The sequence below is a fragment of the Sapajus apella genome, unplaced genomic scaffold (genome assembly GCF_009761245.1).
Source record: "Sapajus apella isolate SASKATOON/1434 unplaced genomic scaffold, GSC_monkey_1.0 scaffold16, whole genome shotgun sequence".
NCBI classification, from domain to species: domain Eukaryota; kingdom Metazoa; phylum Chordata; class Mammalia; order Primates; family Cebidae; genus Sapajus; species Sapajus apella.
This window is the reverse complement of record NW_022436956.1, coordinates 8,930,356-8,948,010: the sequence shown is the minus strand read 5'-3', so window position 1 is coordinate 8,948,010 and position 17,655 is coordinate 8,930,356. Positions and strand designations below refer to the sequence as shown.

The 17,655-nt window shown below is 52.4% G+C and overlaps 1 protein-coding gene across 1 annotated transcript in view; it reads left to right on the top strand.

Moving 5' to 3' along the window:
* Positions 1 to 15,759, top strand: part of DCPS (decapping enzyme, scavenger) — a 48,450-nt gene extending 32,691 nt beyond the window's left edge. Inside the window, exons 3-6 of the mRNA XM_032284856.1 lie at positions 1,180 to 1,325; positions 8,141 to 8,254; positions 13,290 to 13,400; positions 15,353 to 15,759. Of these exons, the coding sequence (XP_032140747.1) occupies positions 1,180 to 1,325; positions 8,141 to 8,254; positions 13,290 to 13,400; positions 15,353 to 15,619 (638 nt within the window). The 3' untranslated portion in view covers positions 15,620 to 15,759. The remainder of the gene's footprint in view (positions 1 to 1,179; positions 1,326 to 8,140; positions 8,255 to 13,289; positions 13,401 to 15,352) is intronic.
* Positions 15,760 to 17,655: the final 1,896 nt, after the last annotated feature.

Below are 17,655 nucleotides of genomic sequence, written 5' to 3'. Positions count from 1 at the left end.
CTCTCTTGGGTTTCCCTGGGACAACCTATCTAAACCTCAGATGAGAAAGTCAGAGGGGAACCATGGGTCTTTTGAGAAAGAGCCAAACTGATTTTGAAATACCATTTTCTTTCTCTACCCCTAAGATCTATGTTTAAACACTATGTGTAAGTGTTGGAGTAATGACAATGATTGTACCAAATGGTATTAAAAATAAGGGAAAGGGCTTAACTAAAACCAGGTGGTGCTGGACCCGGACGCTAGCTAGAGTCTATTTAGGAAAACTGCAAGATGTCTTTCTAGTTAAAACTGTGGTTGTCACCTGGGGACAGTTTTTCCTTCCAGGAAAATTTGGCAATGTCTGGAGACATTTTGGGTTGTCACAACTTGGGGAGAGTGCTACTAACATCCCAACAGAGGCCAGGGATGCAGCTGAACATCCTTCAATGCATGGGACAGCCCCCACAACAGAGAATTATCCAGGCCTAAATGTCAGTGGTGCTGAGGTTGAGAAACCCTGGATTAAATATCACGGCACTTACATGTTTACTATGTGCCAGACATTGTTCTAAGAACTTCACAGGTAATTGACTTGCTTAATCCTCCCAGTCTTATGACACAAGAGCTTTTACTATCCTCATTTGGCAGATGAGGAAGTAGGGGCACCAAGAGGTTAAACAACTGAACCATGCTCTGGGTGAGGCCAAGGTCCCATTCAGAGTAAGGAGCAGGCAGAGCCAGGACTTGACCTCAGACAGTCTGGCTCCAGAGTCTGTGCCTATAACCACTGCACTGTGCTGCACTGCCTGTTGTTAAGGGGACTACTGGGCTTTAAAACACATTTTCAACTTTGGGTCCAGAAAGCCACATACCTAGAAATTTGGCATGTGAGAAGGGTTAGGGACCTCTCATTCCTGTACCTGGAAGATGGAGCAGGAAGAGCTGGGGTTTGCCTGATGAGAGGCCCAGCGAACCACAAGTGAGAACCTTGTGTTTTCCAGGTTCCAAGTGTGGCTCAGCTCATGAATGCAATGGCACGAGGCACGCTGTGGGAGTGGATCTGGGGTGCAGAGAACCTCTTGGATTTTGGCTTCCCTCAGGGAATCAAAGCCAGGGCGGGTGTTCTTTCCTTACCATGGTGCCTGTGGCATAGAGAATGGGCATTGCTTCCCCATCACGGACTGTGCTGTGTCATTGCAGATGTAAAGACGACCGTGGTTTACCCCGCCACAGAGAAACACCTGCAGAAGTACCTGCGCCAGGACCTCCGCCTGATCCGAGAGACGGGGGATGACTACAGGAACATTACTTTACCCCACCTGGAGTCCCAGAGCCTCAGCATCCAGGTGACTGGCCATGTGTCTCAGACGCAAAGCACGGCTCCCGTGGCTGGTGTCTCCTCTTACAAGTGTCTATTGGAGTTTTATTAGGGGCCAGGCACTGTGCTAGGCGAGGGGGTGGGGGTATAGTAGAGAGCATGGCGAACAGAATCCCCACCTCGTGAGGCTTACATCCGTGCACAGTCACACAATGTGTGACCTTACTTAGATATCTTAGGATCTGTATGCTCTGTGAGATGATGAGTGCTGTGGAGAGAAATAGACGGGGTAAGTGGGACCAAAAGGGCTGGGGCGGGCAGCTGCCATTTTATATGGCATGGTCAGAGAAGGCTGGTGGTGAAGGAACCAATGCTGATCTTGGTCCCACCTGATGTGCTTGGGCATGTCATGGAGGCTTTCTGAAGACCTCAAAGCAATCCAGTCCATTGGAAGAATGTGTGTCTGCTCTGCAGTAGCCCTGAGCCAGCCTCAGGATGACTGTGCCCTTGTTTCGGGTCCATGAATGGCAAAAGACTGATGTTGAGTTAGTCCCACCCAGTCCAGACTCTTATTCCTGGTTTCACTTGCGGCAAACCAGCCTGCAGGAGCTGAGTCTTGGAGTCAAAAGCTCTTCCCTCACCCACTCCCCCTTACATTCGTCCAACAGAAGGCAGGACCCCACTGGCCCTGGGAGTTTGGTGCAGGGCCTCCATTCACAAGCTGGCAGTTGTCTGGCCAGACCAGATGAAAGGCCATTTAGCTCCGAGATCCTGACTCCTCCCTGGGCCTAGGCTCAGCGCCAACTGGAGCCTCTGCCTGAAACTGGCCCCATGTGAGTACTCAGAGTTAATATGATTGATGCTTATTGATGAGTCAGTTTCTTGCCCACTGACTCTCACGCTGTTCCTTCTCTTTATCACTCACTGTTGTTCTCTTTGAGCATTTCTCACTTACTCTCCCCAAGATTCAGGTCACTGTGGTGGAGGGTGTTGTGATGTGGGGAACTCACAGCTACTCCTCCCTGGCCCAGAAGAAGGCAGGGTGTGCTGTTGTGTGGGCACTGCAAGGTGACTTGCACTTGAGAGGAGTAAGGAAAGGGAGGCTGGCAGGGCCTGCGGGAACAGCGTTTCTTTGGGAGGCTGTGTGCCCCCAGCCCCCTTCCCCAGCCTGGTTCAGCCATGGTCTCCGTGGGCAGCAGTTTGCCTGGGCTGCATGTGGCTCAAGCTTTTTTTGTTGTTGTTGGTGGTGGTTTTTAAAGTCTCTGCACTTGTTCTGTTTTTCAAGCGGAAAGGAACTATGTCTCCACCTTCTTAGAGTTTCTGCTATTCAGGGTCCTAGGGGAATCTCCTGGAGCAGTTGTTCTGTTGTGCTTGTTGTGCAAACTGGAGATCCAAGTAAGGAAGCCCTGACATGGCTGGTGTAAGTAGCCGGGATTACAGGCACATGCCACCATGCCTGGCTACTTTTTTGTCTTTTTAGTAGAGATAGGGTTTTGCCATGTTGCCCAGGCTGGCCTCGAACTCCTGAGCTCAGGGAATCCGCCGGCCTCAGCCTCCCAAAGTGCTAGGATTACAGGTGTGAGCCACCACGCCCGGCTGTGCATCTTCCTTATTATATAGTATTATGCAGTTCCTCTCAGAGAAGGGCACAATGAAAACTCCACTATTCTTCCAACTCCTGACTGACAGGTGCGTTCATGTTTTCCTTCTTGGCTATTTCTAGTTGGCAAGCACTGAGATTAACTGGCAACAGTCATTATGTTTACTGGGCACCGACTGTGGACCTGGTCCTATGCCAGGCTCTGGAGGGTCACCAAGATGATGAAACCTAGACAGTGTCCTCACAGTCTACCAGGGAAAATAGACTTGTAGACAGGCAATTGTGGCAATGGGATAAGCACTCTGATGCCTAGACGAGCTACCGTGGTAATGCAGAGGGACAGTGACCAGCTCAGACAGTTGGGGCTTCACAGGGAGAGGATCCTCCTGTTGGGTCTTGCAGGACAAATAGAAGTTTACCAGGTGTACAAGGGGAGGGAGAGCAAGTCCAGAGGCTCACGGAGCTGGAATCGTCTGATGCTGTGGGGAGCTGCAGGGAGTTTGGTGTGACCGGGGCTTGGGCTGCTGGAGGGTCAGAGGAGACAGCACTGAGATGGTAGGCAGGGGCCAGGCGGAGGCACATGGACTTGGTCCAGGGGGCCCACAGTTCCTGAACCTTGCTTATCATCAGGATTGCCTGGGGATTCTTATAAATACCCAGCATGGAGCACTATTCCATACCTGCTGAATCTCACCCTTCAGGGAGTGGAGCTGGGAAATGTTCATTAAAAAAAAATATATAGCCGGGCGCGGTGGCTCAAGCCTGTAATCCCAGCACTTTGGGAGGCCGAGGCGGGTGGATCACGAGGTCAAGAGATCGAGACCATCCTGGTCAACACGGTGAAACCCCGTCTCTACTAAAAATACAAAAACATTAGCTGGGCATGGCGGCGCGTGCCTGTAATCCCAGCTACGCAGGAAGCTGAGGCAGGAAAATTGCCTGAACCCAGGAGCCAGAGGTTGCGGTGAGCCGAGATCGCGCCATTGCACTCCAGCCTAGGTAACGAGAGCGAAACTCCGTCCCAAAAAAAAAAAAAATATATATATATATATATATATATATCTCTATGATATTTCTAACAACCATCAGATGTGAGAACAGTTGCCATAGGCAATGAGGGTGCCCGAAACGGTTTTAAGCATGTGGGTAATACGGTCCGATTTGCAGATTAGTTGGTGGAGTGGGGGTGAACATAGAACAGGAAGACTGGAAAAACCAGTATGGGTCTGAATCAAGGAAGGGGCAGTGGGAAAGGACTCTGGAGCAGTTTAAGAGGTAGGTCTTCACACGGCTGGATGGGGCTTCGCAACTGGTTGATATGGAGAGGGGAGGGAAGAGCTTGGGTGATGAGTAGATAGAAGGATAATTCATGACCCAGTATAGGGGACAGAGACAGAAGAGCAGGTTTGCATGGAAGACAGTAAATTCAGTTTGGAATTTATTGAGCACTTCCTATGCATAGTACCAAGAACTGCTCTAAGCATTTATGTGCATCACACCTCATTTATGTATTTATTTACTTATTTATTTTTGAGATGGAGTTTCACTGTTGTCCAAGCTGGAGTGCAATGGTGCGATCTTGACTCACTGAAACCTTCTCCTAGGTTCAAATGATTCTTCTGCCTCCCTCCCAAGTACCTGGGATTACAGGCACCTGCCATTATATTGGGCTAATTTTTGCATTTTTAGTAGAGACGGGTTTCACCATGTTGGCCAGGCTGGTCTCAAACTCCTAACCTCAAATGATCTGCCCTCCTCGGCCTCCCCAAGTGCTGGGATTACAGTTGTGAGCCACCGCGCCCGGCCTCACATCTCATTTATTCTTCACAGCAGCCCTTTTGGAGACAGGTCTCAAAGCCAGGCAGTCTGGTCTCAGCATCTATGCCCTAGGCCAGAGATACTATCTGGCTTTTTACATGTGAGGTAGTTATGACTTCCCAGTGAAAATTGTAGTGGGATGTCTGGATCTGGAGCCTTCGAGATCATCTAGTTACAAATGTCTATTTGTGAGTCACCCAGCTAGACTTCAACCTCAGCCTGGTATCTGGATTCTCAGTCTGTCATCTTAGAATGACGTGACATTGTTTTTAATTTCAGAGCCCTGGTTTTCTTGTCTGAAGAATGTAACTAATGGCCCCTCCCTCCTGGGTGTTGTGGAAATTGAGAGAGGGGCTATGTATCATTTGCCTGCTATTATTTCCAGCAGAGAATGGTGCCAGGATGGTAGCCACCATTCTCTACTCCAGGTAACGGTTCAGAGGAACAGGCAGGGAAGTGTGCAGAGTTAAGACACCTGGGAGATGTGGCCAGGCCACAAATGGCTGGAGGGGAAGTGCAAGGCAGCAGGCAGAAGCAGAGAGCAGGAGGTGATGAGGAAGGAGCAGGATGTCTCATGGGAGGTCAAAGTGGGAGAGAGGGTACGGAGGGAGCTGCCAGTGTCACCTACTGCAAAGAAGTCCAGCCAGGTGGGTTGCAGAATGGTGATGGCATCACCCACTGCCCACCAGTTTATCAGCAGGGCTGGCCAAGTCTCTTGGGCATGCTTTCAGATGGTGACACTCCCCATTACATAGCCCTCTGTGTTTGTGTGAATTTTCTTTCAGTTTCATCCCTTTCTTTTCTGAGCCTCTGGCCTTGAGACTTCCTGCAGATGGAGCTCCCTGCCACTGTCTCAGAGGCCTCTCCTAGGAGGCAGGATGCACCCTGGCCCAGGGCGTAGGCTCAGGAGCCAGACTCTCAGGGTTGGAAATGGCTGAGCCAGCATGAACTTTCCTTGCACTTGCATTCTCCTCACCTGCAAAATGCGGACAATGTCCAGGCACAGTGTCTCATGCCTGTAATTCCAGCACTTTGGGAGGCCAAGGCTGGCGGATCACTTGAGGTCAGAAGTTCGAGACCAGCCCGGCCAACATGGCAAAAACCCCATCTCTACTAAAAATACAAAAATTGGCCGGGTGTGGTGGCACGTACCTATAATCCCAGCTACTCAGGAGGCTGAGGCAGGAGAATCGCTTGAACCTGCGAGGCGGAGCTTGCAGTGAGCTGAGATTGCGCCACTGCACTCCAGCCTGGGCAACAGAGCAAGACTCCGTCTCAAATAAAAAAGTGGGGGCAATGATAGCAGCCATCTCTTAGGGTTGCCTCAACACCGAGAACAGTGCCAGGCAGAGTGCAGCTGCTCCCATGGCCATCAGTCCTTCCTGCAGTCACGCGTCCTCCAGCCTCGCCCTTATTTCCTCTCTCACCACCTCCTTTGCTGTCACCGCCTTTCCCTCTTTTCCTGTCCCCAGTCGGTCTCGTAGCCTCTGGCATATCATCCCACCATGTTTGCCACTCACTGGGGCCTCCCTTATGCTGGCTGTGCTGGGCGCTTTCATGGCAATGTTCTCTCTGAAAACCTTCACCACCCTTAGGTAGGTAGCATCAGCCCCCTTTTACAAAGGAGGCATCAGTCGCTTACCCAGTGATAGCTGGGAGATGAAGCAGGTCTCCTTGGGATCAGAACACACTCACGTTCTCTCTCCTAACAGTCAGAGGTAGACACCACTTTTTTGTGAGTCAGGGATGGGCTCTGGGGAGGCCTGCTTGTGGGTACGCTGGGGCTCTCTGTAGGGAATGCCATCTCCCTCCCTCCCTTTTTTTCTGCTGGCTCCTTCCTCTGGCAGCACATTCCCAGGAGATTTCAGGTCAGAGAGGAAACACTTCTGTTCATGTGCTGGTCAGGGCCAGAGCTGCCTGAGGAAGTGGCTACCGGGTGTCCTCCAGACCCCTCCCAGGAAGGGGCCCCATTCAGCTTCTGGGAAACAGCCTGTGTTTTTTTGTGAATGGACCGCATTGTGACCGGCCTGTGGGTCTTGTCAGAGGTTTGGGGCCCTCTGAGCTGAAATGCCTCCCGCAGGTAGGGTGTTGCAGGAGACCTCAAGGCCCAGCTGCCCTCTGCTCCCTCCACGTCCATCCCACCTGAGAAGCAAGGATGCAGTGCGGTGTGTTCAGCCCTCTAGGCTCAAGGTGTGAGGCTGTGTAGACCCTAAGCCAGTCCCCGTGCCCCTGGCCTTTGGTGATGCTGCCCGTCCAGCACTTCTGGGAGTGGAAAGAGGACCGTGGCTGCCTGGTAGTGCCGGTTCGCTGGCCTCCCCATCCCACTTTGTGTCTGTGGCTGCTTCGCCCACATCCTGCTCTGACTGTGAGGAGGAAGGGGCAGTAGTGTGTCCTCAGCCACTCCCCTTGCTGATTTCCCGGCAGGTTTCTACCTCAGATGTAGGGCACAGTTCACTGTCCTGTATAAGTTCAAGTCTGCAAAGGGCCTGAGAGCTGGGAGGAAGTAGAGAAGAACTGGGGGTACTGGGGTTTGAGGTTTGTGAGCCCAGGGGCCTTCTCAGCCCAACCTCCTGCGGCCCCCTAACCTCAGGCAGGCCTCCAGGACCGTCTCTGTAAAGTGATGTCCTGGGGTCCACACAGGCCTGGGAAGGGTCCTCTGCAGGCTACTGATAGCAGCTGATCCAAGGGTGACACAAGGGTCAGGAGCCCTGGTAGCCCTGAAAGGTTGTGGTGAGGTTGCTGCCTCCATGTCTCCACATAGCTTTCATTTCTGCTTTGCCATGCGGGGCCTGTGTCAGCGGAGGCTGCGGATATACTGGCATCTGCACCGGCTCCAGGCGGGCGGAGGTGCTGAGCTCACCGCTGATGAGAATCCCAGCACGGCAGGAAACCCACACACACGGGCTTCTAGAGGCAAAGGCTCTCACTGCCCTGGTGGGTAGCCAGCCCTTCCATAAAAGGAAACCTCAGTGCCCTCAGCCTCCTACCTCTCTTTGCCCCATAGTCCTGAATAGAGTGAAATAGGATCTGTGGAGGCAGCTCTTCCCCTGAGTCTTGTGGGCAGTGGAGGGGGTCACTGCTATAGAGGGCAGATGCAGCTGAGTCCTGTGAGATCGCCACAGAGTGTGTGCACTCTGCGAACCAGCAAAAGCCTGGCCCCGTCTGAGCTGCAGAGACCCTTGTGATGACTCATGGCTGAGTGCCAGCTGGGGTGGGAAAGGGGGAAATCCCTTCTCGACCCCTAAGAACGGATGCTTGGGGCCAGGGCAGCCTGGATGTAGATCCTCTGAGCTTAGCGGCCTTCTGTGGTTTGGTCCTGTCTCCTGGAGAGGGCAGAGAGTGTACCTAGCGCAGTTTGGGGTATCTCTCAAGGGGGTGATGAGTGGAGTGGATTTTGTGAACCATCTCTCTCCCCATTGTTTCAGTGGGTGTATAACATTCTCGACAAGAAGGCTGAAGCGGATCGGATTGTTTTTGAGAACCCAGATCCCGCTGACGGGTTTGTCCTCATCCCTGACCTCAAGTGGAACCAACAGCAGGTAAAGGTTTCTGGCTGGAATGCCCTGGTCTCTGGCCACCCTGCTCCAAGTGCTGGTCCTTCTGCTTGCCCTCTTTCTTACGCTGGCCTGTCTCTAAGCAGATTATAATTAACCAACAAGGGTTGGCCTGAGCTCTCTGTGGGGACCGGGTGCATACCTGTCATACATAAGTGCTTTTGTTTTAATGGGTCGGCTTAAAGCCCTTTCTGGCTCTCCTCCCACCCAAGAGGTAACACAGGGTGATGTTTGCACCCATGACTACATAGGCCGTTCCTTACCAGCCAAGTGGTCTGGGCAGCCACCTGTGCTTCCAGCCACACCTGGAGCCCTCAGTTGGGGTGTTTACATTTTCTCCGTTCTTGACACCAGCAGATCCAGGCAGGCCCATGTCCTGAAGCACGGCCAGGCAGGAACCATGGTGACCAACCCAAGGCATCTCCTCCTCAGCCCGAGCTGTGGAGTAACTTAGTCCAGACTTCCACTCAGCTCCCCGGTCCCATGCCCTGGCCTCCAAGCACCTCTGCTTCTCCCATCCTCCTAAGGAGCAGGTTTGGGAGGATCCGTCCTCCCTCACAGGTATCCCTTTCGAGTTCCCTATGGCCTTCCTGTCTCTCTCAGACCAGCCCACTACCAGAGTTATCACCTACTACCACCTCTTTTATACCCTGAGAGTATCAGAAACTTTTATACCCTGACAGCGTCAGAAACAGGCAGAGCCACTGTGTTGCAGAGAGTGCTGTTCATACCACGGTCTGGAACCGGGCCGTACTCAGCCTGCAATAGTGGAGGGGCGGCCGGGTGCAGTGGCTCATGCCTGTAATCCCAGCACTTTGGGAGGCCGAGGCAGGCGGATCACCTGAGGTCGGGAGTTCAAGACTAGCCTGACCAACATGGAGAAACCCCATCTCTACTAAAAATACAAAATTAGCCGGGTGTGATGGCACATGCCTGTAATCCCAGCTACTCGGGGGGGCTGAGGCAGGAAAATTGCTTGAACCTGGGAGGTAGAAGTTGCAGTGAGCTGAGATCGCACCATTGCACTCCAGCCTGGGCAACAAGAGTGCAACTTCGTCTCAAAAAAACAAAAAAATAGGAGAGGGGCCTGGATAAGCCAAGGCAGGCAGGCAGACTTGGGCACTGGGAGCAGACCCACCTCCCCTCTCCTCCACTTTCACCTGCGGCGTGCTCCAGGCTCAGATGTGCCGTTCTGTTCTCGATGAGCCCCTCTGGTTTTTGCATCCCTCACAGGGTGGAGAGACACTCGTAGAGAAGGTGCCTTGTGGTGGACCCCGTCTGTCCCTCCGAGGGCTGGCTCCCTCTGCCTCCTCAGTTGTGGCTGCCCATGAGGCCTTCAGTTTTGACTCAGGGTAAAGGGGTAGGAGTTTGGCTCAGAGTTACACAGGCATGTGAGCATCACTTGTCTCTTGACAGGAGGCTTGTGGGAATTCCCAAATGTGGCCCAAGGGGTGGGAGAAAATTTGAAGGGAATTTCCAAAGTTGCAGCATTGATTGATGATTTCCTAGAGCCAAGTAAGTTCAAAGAAGAGGGCTCTCCTCGTGTGGGGTGCTGCAGGGAGAGGCTAAGGGGACACCCGCATCCCCTCTCCCCTTCCCTGCAGCTTCTCTCTGCCTGTGCCACCTTCAGGCCTAGAGGGAGGGAGCCAGGACTGGCTGTGTAGGCATTTGAAGAGGTAGGACCTGAAGGCCTACTGACTCAGACTGAGTGGTGGCTCTGCAAACCCCCATCTGTCCCCTGGGGCCGCCCTGCGCCTGGAGATCCGGGGTCAAAGCCTGGGTCATAGCAAGTGGGGCCCACCACTAATGAGAATCCCAGCGGGGCTGTGGAGGCGTAGGGTAGGAGGACCTTCTGCTGCAAGAGACTCTTGAAGACTGAAGAGCTTGCCAGGGGATCACAGTCTTAAGGCCTTGGAAGAACAACAAAAGATAGACTTGTCCATCTCTATCCCTGAAGCCCCGAATGCATTTGAGCCCATGGCAGAGAACAGAAATCCGCTGTCCTTCTGACTCCAGTGCTGGCAGGCCGTGCTTCACCTGCCAGTGGAACCTCCCTCCCTCTATCCCTTTTAAGACAGGAAAGGCTTTAGGAGCTGCACTCTGGCTGCCAGCCACAGGGCTGGAATTACTTGTCCTCAAGGGTCATGAAAGGGCAAGCTTAAATGTCAGGCTTTACTTCATAGTGATGCAGGTGTGGTCCTTCTTAACCTTTGCTTAATTCTTTTCTTTTTTTTTTTTTTTTGAGACCAAGTCTCACTCTGTTGCCCAGACCGGAGTGCAGTGGCGTGATCTCAGCTCACTGCAACCTCCGCCTCCTGGGTTCAAGCGATTCTCATGCCTCAGCAACCTGAATAGCTGGGACTACAGGCGTGAGCCACCGCGCCCAGCTTTAATTCTTACTTGACTTTTGATGATGACGTATTTTACTGTGTCAGATCTTTGACTTGTGACAGCACTGAATTTGATAGCTCTCTTGGAATTAGGCAATGCATCCAGCAGAAAGACAGGCCATGTCTGGGCTTCTATTCTTTGTCTTTGGGCCAGGGAAGGGCTGGGAATAGGGAGACACCCTGGTGTTTGCTTTCAGGATCTTTCCTAATCACCTTGAATCTCCTCCTGCTACTGGTCCTGGAAGTTACTGTCTCCAAACTGATGGCCCAGAATTCAAGAGATTATCCATTTTTTCATCTATTCAACAAATATTTATCAGATGCCTGTTTGCTAGAGACGGTGCCTCTTTAGGAGGTTATAACATCCCTTCTTCTGTTCTCTTAAAGGTCACCTGTGTGTTCTTTTGTTTATTTTCTTGTAGGCTTAGTTCATTCATGTGGCAAAAATGCACACAGAACAGAGGATGTGCAGTGAAAGTATCTTCCCTCACCCCATAGTCCTTCCTTTCCCTTCCCTAAAACCACTGTCGTTGCTATTTCTTTGTCTCTGGTAACCTTTCTATACTGGGTTTATAAACATATGTACATGTGTATATAGATACACACACATTTTCAGTTCATATGATTTAAGTTCTTTGATCTAAAGTTCTCAGACCAGGGAATTCTTCCTTTGAGTCACCCTAGATGTTAAAAGATGGCTCTCCAATGCCGCAGCAATTCTCTTTCTTCCTGCCAGGAAACTGTTAGTTGGATTTTATGGTCTTGACTTGTAAAAAGAGACTGATGGTGTCTATCTGTCTTCCCAGAGTGACGGATGGGCCACCTTCTGGGGCGCCAGCCTGAGGCCCTCTCTTGCCCCTGGTCTAGCTTTTTTCAGATCACTTCTCTGAGCCAGGAGGCCTTTGGCTGCCAGCAGGAAATTTTGGGTCATGTCTAATGAATGGATTATTTTCCCTCCCTTACGCAGCCTGTGAACTGACACCTAATACCACGGTCTGACACACAGCACCAGGCTCCATGCCCCATTCTATGCCAGTGGAGCAGAGAGTTTCGAGTTAGTGTCATGTTTGTGATTTGTCAGCAGACATCACCCAAAACAAATGTTACTATTATTTGGGAGTCCCATGACAATGACACATAGAACAGCTGAAAATGCACACACTCAGACATTCATCAGCATGTGCGCATGTGCACGCACATACACACACACACACACACACACACACACACACACACACACAAAACCCAAGTTCAAGCACTTTTGTTTCTGGGCTTCTCTTTGGATTCCTAAGTCCAAAGTGAGAGAGTACATTTCTTGGGCACAGAGCATGAGAGAATACACAGGAGCAAATTGAGGCCTGGTGCATACAGCTCAGCCACACGTGGGAGCTTCCTGTGGGCTCATCTGTAGAAAGTCTGAGGCAGAGAACCCAGATTCCTAGAACTCTGGCAGGAAAAATGTTCATGGCATGTAAAGACCATGGCATAGTTGTATATCAGGAAGTAATGTAGAAAAGCCCATCCTGAATTTTCAATTTGGGGCCCCAGGGAATTTGGTTGGGTGAGTCATGGTCCTGAAATTATCTCCACAAGGAATCTGGTAGCTCAGACTGCAGGGCAGGGCACTGCTGGGTTCTCCCCGCGCTTGGCCCCTCAGAGCCTTGGTGTCTGGGGCCTGCCTGTGCGTGGATGTAATTACCAGGCAAGGCCAAGGTTTAAGTAAGCAGGGTGTTCTGGGCAAGAGGAAGAGTTCATTTGCCCTCTGGCACAAGATCTTGACTTTGATTCTTTGTACTGTTGTGACCTTCAGGTTTTCATCAGCCAGGCTGTGCTCAGGAAGGACAGCAAGAAGGTGTCCTGTGAGATAGGGGAAGAGAGAAACATGCTAACTGCCCTGGTGTGTGTGCTGCTGAGCTGGCCCTAGGCTCCGTTTTCAGCCGTCACAGCCCACTCTACCCCTTCACGTGCCTTGACTCCAGACAAATCAAGTTACTTCCTCTCCCCTTACATATACATTCTATGCCCTCTACATTCATACCCTATACATTGTTGTCTCCAAGCCTTTGCTCTGTTTCTTCTACCTGAATATCCTTTCTCCAAATTCTACCACTTTTTCTAGACCGATCCTCTGCTTTTTCTTCCAGGAGGCCTTCCTGTGTTGCACCAGGTAGCTAGAGTCTTTCCTTCCTCCTGTGCTGGGATTATTTTGTGTCTTACAGTAGAGCTACTTACATACGTGCAATCAGACTGTAAACTCTTAGAGGGGGAGAGTTGCCCTTGCTCTTCCTTGAACCTCTTGGCTCCCTGCCCCTGGTAGCTCTGGGGAGTGAGTATGTAGAACTCTCATAGGGTATTCTCTAGCAAGAAGCAGACACAGAAGGCCTGCCCCTCAGACCATCCCACAAGCCTGGGATTGCCTGGGATTGCTGCCCGCATTGCCTGGGGGCAGTCCTGCTGCGGGTCAGTCCTCCTGCGGGTCAGTCCTGCTGCGGGTCAGTCCTGCTGTGGGGTTTCTCCTGGCGCTGCAGGCCTCGGGTGGATGCATCTTGACTTACGTGAGAACTCCAGGGTTGGCAGCCTCCCCAGGTCTGTTCCCTGCTGAACCTGGTCTCCCCTCGCTCTCTACGCAGCTTGATGACCTCTACTTGATTGCCATCTGTCATCGCCGGGGCATCAGGTCCCTACGCGACCTTACTCCAGAGCACCTGCCGCTGCTCAGGAACATCCTCCACCAGGGGCAGGTGAGTGACTTCACCACACCACATGGAAGCCCAGAGAAGTTAGACTCAGATTCCAGTGTGTTCCAAGGCCCCTTTCCTCACCCTTCCCAGAGTCCATCTTAGAGACTTCTCTCGGGGACCCCATTAGGCTCTTCAGGTTGAAGAGCAGGGTCCTACATCTCTGGTCGTGCCTGGCACGCCAGCTCTGCTTTCAGCCACATTTCCTCACCCTCACACTCGCCTTCCTCAGCCCTTCTCCACAGGTCCCATCTAGGATGCACTTCCACCCCTCACCCCATAGACTCTGGTCCTTAAGTCCTGGCCCCTCCCACTCAAGGATCACCCATCTGTCATGACAACCATGACAACCACATCATGCCAGAGCTGCTTGGGAATATGAGTGCATGTCTTCCATATGTGTGCATGCATGTGTCTCCCTGTCTAGACTCAGGACAGACTGAATTCTGTAGCACCTGGTGCTCTGGGATACTTTCTCTCTGGGATTTTTATTGAATTGAATGAAATTATCGGGGCTCTAAATGGAGCCCAGGAGCAGGGGAAGATGGGGGAAGGGTGTCTAGAATCTTGGGTGTGGTCCTGGCCTGACATTTGGACCCTAACCAGCTTAGTGGCCTGGGGCAGGTTACTTCACCTCCCTGGACCACAATATCTAGATGGATCCCTTCTAAATACACCCTCCTTTGGGGCTGGGTCTCAGTCTTTTTCCCACTCTGAGATGTGATGATCTGCCTAACATGCCAGAGCTAGCCGTCATAACGATGCCCAGCCAGGAGAGAGGTTTGCCCCTTTTTGACCAGTGCTGCTTCGAGGTGTTAATGCAGACCTGGAGGAAAGGCTCTGCCCAGACCCAGCCTCCCCCTGCCGCAGGGCTCCAGTCGATCTTCCCTCCTGCCCACCCATGGCACCACCCCTCTGGCTGCCTTTATCTTTTTGGGGTGGCTTATTCATATCCTGAAGCAGTCTCTGGATATTACAAATGGCAGACAATGGTGTCTTTCTCTTGGGGAGATGCTGGGCCAACACTTTGACCTGCCGTAGCAGCTCAGACAGCTCCACCCTGGCAGGCGGGCCCCACTTATTCCAGGAAGCCTTCAGGTGCCTTGGCCCTGGTCCCACCCTGCTGCAGAGGTTCCTGGGGCGAGCTCCAGATGCAGAACACAATTCTGGGGTGTATTCTGAGCCCACTGAGGCCCTAGTCTTTTTCTCTTCACCTCTGAGCACCTCAGGGATTTGCCCACAATGGAGATGAGTGTCTCCGGTTAATTCTATGCCTTGCAGGCTCCTGAAGGTGGAGGTTGGTAGAAAAAGACCCACCCTTGAGCAAGGTGGAAGAGGGCAAAGGGAGCCAGGGCCAAAGTCCATGCTTTCTTCTTCTGCAGGGAGCCCACTGAGACTTGCCTAGGTCTGTGTGGGGGCAGCCCCTCCACACCCCTTCCCCAGTCCTTGCACTTTCACCAAGTCCTCAGCATAGCTCCCTCCCTATCTTCATTGTTTCCAACCTCCACCCTGTCCTATGCTGAGAGAGAAAATGAGGCTTCCTTCCACCCACTTCATGATTGATTAAATGCTTCTAAATCATGAAAGATTATTCCCATAGTCTTGGGAGTCTGGGGCCTGTCTGTAGACACTAGGCCTTCCAAGATTCCCAGCAGCAACTGTTTGAGGAAGTCAGTGTTTTATCCACGTTAGGGTGGGGACGCTGATGGAGGCCACTCCCCGCTTCCCGTGGGAGAGAGTCTCAGCTTTGCCGCTGTCAGCTGTACTAATGGATTTCCTAGACTAGAAGACAGAGGGAGCTGAAGCAGACAGCAGGCAGAGAGCTGTTTGGAAGGTTTTTATGAGCTGCCCCAGGCCAGCCCGGGATTCACACGGGAGGAGGGTCTAGATGGGGACAAGGTGCCGGCCCCCAGGTAGCACGGTGACTCTTGGCCTGCCTGCTCCTATCTCATCAGGAAGTCATCCTGCAGCGCTACCAGATGACAGGAGACCGTCTACGAGTATACCTGCACTACCTGCCCTCCTACTACCACCTGCACGTGCACTTCACCGCCCTGGGCTTCGAGGCCCCCGGCTCAGGCGTGGAGCGCGCCCACCTGCTGGCCGAGGTGATCGAGAACCTGGAGTGTGACCCCAAGCACTACCAGCGGCGCACTCTCACCTTCGCCCTCAGGGCTGACGACCCCCTGCTCAAGCTCTTGCAGGAGGCTCGGCAAAGCTGACTTAACTCAAGGAGAAGAGCACAGATGTGTGGGACTGGGGGAGGAGTGGGGACAAGATTTTTTATCTCCAAGTGAATTTTCTAAAAATGTGTTTTGTACCGGCTTATTCCTAGTAGTGAATAAAGTAGTGGGCTCACTCAGTGTGGACAGCGTGGCCTGGGAGGCAGACAGATGGCGAGGGAGAGTGGGTGGGCAGAACTGGTGGGAACGCCTTGAGAAAGGTGGAAAGGCTCCAGGTGGTGCTTTCAACCGATGGGTGGGAGCTGACCTGGATGGGTGCCAAGGGCCTTCTCAAGCTTCCTTGTCCCCACCCTGTGCCTCTCCTGTTTGTACTCCTTCCCGTTCTACTCCTCCCCCTCTCCCCTCCTCCTTCCCCTACCATCCAACTCTCCTTTGAGGAGTTCCCCCAAAAAACCAAACTTGAAACCTTTCAGGAAATTATCTATAGAGGTTTCTGATGGCACTTCCTTCCAGCACTGAGGTCACACCTCCCTGTGAGTCAGTCAACCCTGTTGATAAACTTGTTGATGAGGATGGGGGGGGTGGCGTCTGGAATTGGGTGGGTTTTAATAGAACCAGATGATGCAAGCCTGAAAAGCCTGCCTTGCTGTTATTTGGTCAGCGAGTCCTGGCCTTGAGTTTTTTATCTCAGCAGGAAGACAAAACAGACTCACAAGGAGCAGCCAGAAGATCAAGTGCAAAACTGAATCAGCAAGGGCAAAGTGATACAGCTGCAGTTGAATGCAAAAGCCCGGAGGCAGCTCGGGTTCAAGGCGTAATAGAGGCAGATGTTCAGCTTGAGACCAGGCAGGGACCTCAAAGTGCCAGAGGCTGATGACCAATTAAAGAGCCATTGGGGCTTATCTGGGAAGGGTGACACCTGCAACCGCTCAAGCAGAGCAGGAACATGGCTTGTACGTGCAGGCTCACAAATAAACACATAAGACTCTCTCTCCGGCACACAGGACCAAGGCATCCTACTGCCGGAGGGGCTGGCGTTGGCCACTTTGTCAGAGTAGGCCTGTGGATTTTGTGCCTTGCTTGGGAAGCTCTCAGGTGTGGCAGAATGGCAAGCTCTGAAGTGAAAGCAGGTGGGAAGCATGAGGCACAGTGAGTGGTCCTTACTCTCCATCCCTTGCCTGAGAACTAGGAAGCCTCATTCAGAGTCCAGCCCCTTTACTTGCAGGTGGTGGTCTGGGTGCAGCCAACCTGCTTCAGGATCTCAGGGCCTGCTGTGGACCACTGTGGCCCTGGGAAAGACCCCTTAGAAACAGCAGGGGAGTGGAGGGTGTGGTCAGGAAGCCTCAGGTACCTGCTACAGCCTTCAGAGAGTTCAGATGAGGCACAACGAAGGGACTGGCCTCCACTCAGCCACTCTTTCCTGCAGCTCTTTTTTTTTTTTTTTTTTTGAGTGGGAGTCTCGCCCTGTTGCCCAGGCTGGAGTGCAGTGGTGCAATCTCAGCTCACTGCAACCTCCGCCTCCCGGATTCAAGCTATTCTCCTGCCTCAGCCTCCTGAGTAGCCGGGACTACAGGCGTGTGCCATCACGCCTGGCTAATTTTTTGTATTTTTAGTAGAGACGGGGTTTCATTGTGTTAGCCAGGATGGTCTCGATCTCCTAATGTTGTGATCTGCCCGCCTCAGCCTCCCAAAGTGCTGGGATTACAGGCATGAACCACCGCGCCCGGCTTTTATTTTTATTTTTTTGAGACAGTCTCACTCCATTGCCCCGACTGGAAGTGCATGCTGTGGCTTGATCTTGGTTCACTGCAACCTCTGCCTCCCAGGTTCAAGCAATTCTCCTGCCTCAGCCTCCTGAGTAGCTGGGACTACAGGTGCATGCCACCACGCCCTGCTAATTTTTGTGTTTTTAGTAGAGATGGGGTTTCACCATGTTGGCCAGGATGGTCTCCAACTCCTGGCCTCAAGTGATCCACCCACCTCAGCCTCCCAAAGTGCTGGGATTCCAGGTATGAGCCACCGCGCCTGGCCCCCTGCAGCCTTTCAACAGTCCCTGGGTTCAGGCGGCGTGCAGT